Source organism: Myotis brandtii, unplaced genomic scaffold (assembly GCF_000412655.1).
Source record: "Myotis brandtii unplaced genomic scaffold, ASM41265v1 scaffold550, whole genome shotgun sequence".
Classification (NCBI taxonomy): domain Eukaryota; kingdom Metazoa; phylum Chordata; class Mammalia; order Chiroptera; family Vespertilionidae; genus Myotis; species Myotis brandtii.
The window spans coordinates 3,885,078-3,890,586 of NW_005370043.1; the positions used below are offsets into that span (position 1 = coordinate 3,885,078).

At 56.1% G+C, this 5,509-nt stretch overlaps 1 protein-coding gene across 1 annotated transcript; it reads left to right on the forward strand.

Annotated features, from left to right (window-relative positions):
• Positions 1–147: 147 nt before the first annotated feature.
• On the forward strand, positions 148–5,435 carry FGF8 (fibroblast growth factor 8 (androgen-induced)). The gene is made up of 3 exons (XM_014549405.1): positions 148–329; positions 4,012–4,118; positions 4,976–5,435. Exons 1-3 carry the CDS (start codon positions 305–307, stop codon positions 5,264–5,266), a joined length of 423 nt encoding a protein of 140 aa, XP_014404891.1. The 5' UTR covers positions 148–304; the 3' UTR covers positions 5,267–5,435.
• The last annotated feature ends 74 nt before the right edge of the window (positions 5,436–5,509 follow it).

A 5,509-nucleotide genomic window follows, 5' to 3' on the forward strand; every position in this document is an offset into this window, starting at 1 on the left:
CTGAGCTGGAATGTTGGGGGGACCCCCAGCCCCTGCCGGCTGCCGGGGGCAGTGGAGGGGGGTGGGGGACAGGGCGATGGGGGCCACTTGGGCCCCTGGGCAGAGTAGCATTATAATGGCGTGTTGTGTATTTTTCAATTTCCTAAAGGTAACTGTTCAGTCCTCACCTAATTTTACACAGCATGTGAGGGAGCAGAGCCTGGTGACGGATCAGCTCAGCCGCCGCCTCATCCGGACCTACCAGCTCTACAGCCGCACCAGCGGGAAGCACGTGCAGGTCCTGGCCAACAAGCGCATCAACGCCATGGCGGAGGACGGGGACCCCTTCGGTAAGGCGGGGACCCCCTCGGTCAGGAGGCTGCGCGGTGCAGCCTGCAGTAGCTGGCGGAACATGCCCGCCCCCGGCTGGCCTGCTGGGCCTGCACCCACCAGCCCCCACTGCGTGGGCCAGGGGCCTGCAGGCTCCCCAGCTCAGAAGGCAAGGGGTTAAGGCCAAAAAACGCATGTTGGGGGTCAGCTGGAGAAGAGAGGTCTGGGGAAGGGACCTTGGGGAGTACTTGGCCCACAGGTGCCCCTTCCCTGCCCAGCAGATGAATGAATCCAGGAATTTCCCATTACACCTCCCCCTTTCATACACCCCTCCCCAGCTGCAGGTGGAGGCAGAGGGTTCAGGGGGAGGGGGCCAGGTTTCAGGGAAGCTCTTGAAAGAGGATATGTCGCCAGGGCCCACAAAAGGAGAGTGGGAAAGAGAAGGGAGAGAAGTCCCCCCAACTCTCCCAGCTAGAGGGGGGGGGGTTGCTGTGAACCTTTAAATGTTGTGATCAGAAGGGTCAGTCACACATGGGAACGAGGCTTGGGAAGGGGCCCTCTCTGCTCCGCTTACCCAGGAACCCAGGTGGTGGGTCAGAGCCGGCTCCCTGTGGGGTGCTGAGTACAGGGAGCTACTGCCGGGGGAGAGGCTGAGGACTGATTGATTTCTAAAACATTCAATATTCCTGCCTGGAAACAAGGCCAGTTTCCAGAGTCCTGATGTACCCGGAGAAAAGCAAGCCCTCTGGGCGGCTGGTGTTGTTTTTAGAGCGCGATTATTGTGAGTTTAAAAACCTTTAAATAATGACCAAGTTAAACAAGCATGAAAGGAGAGGGGAAGACTCTATTAAAATGTAATAAAAAGGTGAGGCACTTTAAGAGCTCAGAAGAAAAATGAAGAATGATATAAAACAGAAAAAGAACGAGCCCTTTTTCAGATGTGGAGTTTGAAAAGAGTTGCAAGTCTGTAAATGTTAAAAAAGAGGTTCAAGATTGTTCTCTATGAATCTCTGGAGAGACCCCCGCGTCTGGCAGAGCGATTAAAACTCTTCTTACTTTCACCTTTTTTAACATTTCCTGAATACTTTCTCCTCTTCTCGAGCCAGTTTGGGGGATCGAGTATGTCTCGCTGCATTTTTTCTGCGTCGACGTAGCTGACTTCCCTTCAAAGCTGGAGAAGGAGACATAATTTTCCTGGGATAAATCTGTCACTGGGTGGAAGAATAGGTTTGAAAATGTTAAGCTTTCCAAAAGCCCGGCCGGGAAAGCCGCTGTAAACTGCAGCCCCAGCTCCCCAGAAACATCCAGGAAGGAGAGTGGGGGCTCTGGACGGTGGGGGTGGGGGCGGCCTGCACGGTGGCCGAGCTCCCCCGCTGGGCTGGCAGGGCCAGCCAATCGGCCCTTTGTCCCTCCAAAGTGGCTGCTGGCTGCCCTTCTCAGCTTCCAAGGAAAGGGAACGAATGCCTGCCTGGCTCCTTCTGGGTTTACTCCATCAGAGCAAATGGTCCGGCATCCTTGGGTTTTGGGGAGGGAAGAAGAGGCTGCGCTGGCCATGGAAGAACTCGTCTTCAACATCAGGGGCTGGTGCCCGCTTCTCTCCTGAGGCTCCTTGGGCCCTGCTCGCCCAGCAGGAGTAGAAGCAGAAGGGCCCCAAAGCAGGGACCCAGGGTGTCCAGCCAGGACAGGAAGCGTCTGGAAAAGAGCAGCAGAGAGGTCCTAGCTGCTTCCTGATGGCCCCAGGAAGTGACGAGGGGCCTACTCCATCCCGATCTGCCCCGCTTGGCCAAGGTCCTCTGAGTGGGGTCCTCTCTTGCCCTTCGCCCGTCAGTGTCCTTCCTGGCCCTTAAAAGCACCCGCTCCTCGCTCAGGAAGACGGACCAGGAAAGGGATGAGCAGACTGGCTGCATCCAAAAGGAGGTGGGTGGGAGGAGAGGTGACAGCTGCATTTTCCCTGGCTGACTTGGAGCCAGACTGAGGTCTTGGCTGCTGGGTCCCAGCTCTGTGCCTATGTGAAGGGGGTGGGTAGTCACAGGCTGGACGATGAGGGCTGTCTTGCTGACCTTGATGCCCATCTTCCCAGTAGTTTCAGAGGCAGAGGAGGTGCCACCTTGTCAGTGAGGGCTGGGAGGCAGCTCTGGGAGTCCCAGAACCGCTTTCTCAAGGAGGGGAGAGGCTGAGCTCTGCGGTAGGGAGGGCAGGACACCCATCTCCTTCTGTCCCAAAGGGCTAACTCAGCCCTCACTCCCTCCTTGGGGACAGCCTCAGAGGGAGGAGTTACCTAGCGAGTGGGGAGAAATTGGTTCTGTGGCAAGTTGGCTGCCTGAAGGCAAGGAGGAGGGGGAAGAAGGCATAGAATTCAGCTCCATGTTTCCTCTCCAGACTGGGAGAAAAGTGTGCCTGGTCTTCTCCCTCCACACCCACAGAGAGGGCGGGTCACTGGGGTGAGAAGCCGAGCTGTGATGGAGGTTGAAAGAGGAAAAACCGATGAGTTGTTGCTTTCTGGACACTGGGGCTGAGGACTTACGTGCCTGGGAAGCCTGGGGAAGAGGCAGGACCCTCCAAGCTGGTGTCTGAGTCCTGGCTGGGCTGTGTTAGGGAGAGCTGCACCATCCCTATCCCCTCCTCAGCAGAGCAGCAGTGGGGAAGGGCGGCGGGTGGGTGGCCAGGGGTGTGAGTTAGAGCCCCAGGTGCCAGAAGCAGGAGGGAATGCTTTGACATTTAGCCTCAGGACTGGAGGTCACCACCGCACCCAGATGTATATAATTATCTGTAGGCATGTGCACGTAATATTTTGAGTTGGAAAGATTCTCCTGGATCTTTTGAGTAGCAGGAGAACTCTAGTCATGAAACCTTGACATAAAAGTCATTTACTGTCTGGTTGTTTTTTTTTTAATTTTTTTAAAAAAAATATTTTATTGATTTTTTACAGAGAGGAAGGGAAGGGGATAGAGAGTTAGAAACATCGATGAGAGAGAAACAGGTGGGTGGCCAGGGGTGTGAGTTAGAGCCCCAGGTGCCAGAAGCAGGAGGGAATGCTTTGACATTTAGCCTCAGGACTGGAGGTCACCACCGCACCCAGATGTATATAATTATCTGTAGGCATGTGCACGTAATATTTTGAGTTGGAAAGATTCTCCTGGATCTTTTGAGTAGCAGGAGAACTCTAGTCATGAAACCTTGACATAAAAGTCATTTACTGTCTGGTTGTTTTTTTTTTAATTTTTTTTAAAAAAATATTTTATTGATTTTTTACAGAGAGGAAGGGAGAGAGATAGATAGTTAGAGACATCGATCAGCTGCCTCCTGCACATCTCCCACTGGGGATGTGCCCGCAACCCACCGGAATCGAACCTGGGACCTTTCAGTCCGCAGGCCGACGCTCTATCCACTGAGCCAAACCGGTTTCGGCAACTGTCTGGTTTTAAGAGGCTCTTTTTAATTTGATGGCCCCAAAACCACTCTGCAGAGCCCAGCTGGTACACCATGATCTCGTCCATCCTCCTCTGTAAACCTAAGTGAGGGGCCTGAGACCCGGCAAGGGGACTTGATCTTACCTAGGGGGCTGAAGCCCACCTCTTGGGTGCCTGGGCCTCTGAGCAGGTGCTGCTAGGACGTGACAAGTCTGTGGGTTAGTTGGGGTGAGGACATAGGTCAGTGGGGGTCGGAGAGCTTCCAATAACCTCCTTCCTCTGTCCCGGACAGCAAAGCTCATTGTGGAAACAGATACCTTTGGGAGCCGGGTTCGGGTTCGAGGAGCTGAGACGGGTCTCTACATCTGCATGAACAAGAAGGGGAAGCTGATTGCCAAGGTGAAGCCCCAGGAGGAAGGGGTCCGGGAGGAGGGGGCCGGGGGCCTGGGCAGTGGCTGGGCTGGCGGAGCTCCTCTAGGATGTCAACAAGGTGGGCAGAGGGCCACAGGGCCACCTTGGGGTTACCTAATGCTTGGGAGGGAGAAGGGAGGGAGAAGGGAACTGCTTGAGAGATGAAAAGCTATAAAGGCAAAGAGGGAAGAAGGAAGGCTAGGGAAGGGGCTTGGGGGAGGTTGGTAAATTCCATATATCTTTTTAACAAATCGCCAAATTGCTTTGCTATTATGTCCAATTACATGGTACCAGCATTTGGAATGTTCAGTAAGCCGCAGGCCCAGCCCCTCGGCCGAGCTCTGAAATGGCCCCATTAGTCACGGCTCCTCTCCAGCCTCGAGCTCCCCGCTTGCTGGGCTTCTGGGGCTTGAGGCTCAGCGCCTCCTCGCAGGCCTCCCCTCCCCCATAGGGTGGCTGCCCAGGGGCCCTGGAGCTGGAATCCTCAGGGACTGAGGGGGGCAGCTGGGGAAACTGGTGCTAGCTGCTCAGGCCAGACTGGTGGGCAGGAGGCCAGGGCAGGCAGGGTCTGGGCCCCCGCTCTGCCTCTCTGTGTTGGGGCCCAGCCCTTTCGGTAGATAGCCATGTGTCACTGCTGCCCAGGAGGACAGGAAGTTGCCGGGTGGGCTGCGGGTTGTGAGGGATTAGAGAGCGGGTGCCCAGGCAGGGGGTGGGGCTGCAGCTCCTGCCCACCCTGCCATCTGCTGGGGTGCCCACCTGCTGTCTGGGGCCGCCTGCCCTCTGCCTCAGATGGGGGGGCTCCGGAGAGAGCCCAGTAACGCTGTGTCTGGCACTCCTACCTGCAGAGCAACGGCAAAGGCAAGGATTGTGTCTTCACGGAGATCGTGCTGGAGAACAACTACACGGCCCTGCAGAACGCCAAGTACGAGGGCTGGTACATGGCCTTCACCCGCAAGGGCCGGCCCCGCAAGGGCTCCAAGACGCGGCAGCACCAGCGCGAGGTCCACTTCATGAAGCGGCTGCCCCGCGGCCACCACACCACCGAGCAGAGCCTGCGCTTCGAGTTCCTCAACTATCCGCCCTTCACGCGCAGCCTGCGGGGCAGCCAGAGGACTTGGGCCCCCGAGCCCCGATAGATAGGCGCCTGCCCGGCCCCTCCTGCAGCTCCCAGCACAGAGATTTCTCGGGGGAGCACAGACAGAGAAACTCAAGCAAGATGAGGTCTGCGCCACTGAAGGCTGGGGAGCAGCTGGGGAGCCCCGGGTTCTAGTTGTTGATAATTGTTTGCTGTTGGTTTTTTTTTTTAAACAAAAGAGAGGCTCTATTTTTGTATTCCACTTGGCTGTGGTGTCTTCTTAACTCTTAGGAAGGCCGGTTAG

Bases quoted from the DNA above. Each gene is read 5' to 3' on its own strand.
- FGF8 (XM_014549405.1), top strand. From the start codon at position 305: ATGGCGGAGGACGGGGACCCCTTCG. The intron at 330-4,011 runs GTAAGGCGGGGA...TGTCCCGGACAG, and splicing joins GGAGGACGGGGACCCCTTCG to CAAAGCTCATTGTGGAAACA. The intron at 4,119-4,975 runs GTGAAGCCCCAG...TCCTACCTGCAG, and splicing joins AGGGGAAGCTGATTGCCAAG to AGCAACGGCAAAGGCAAGGA.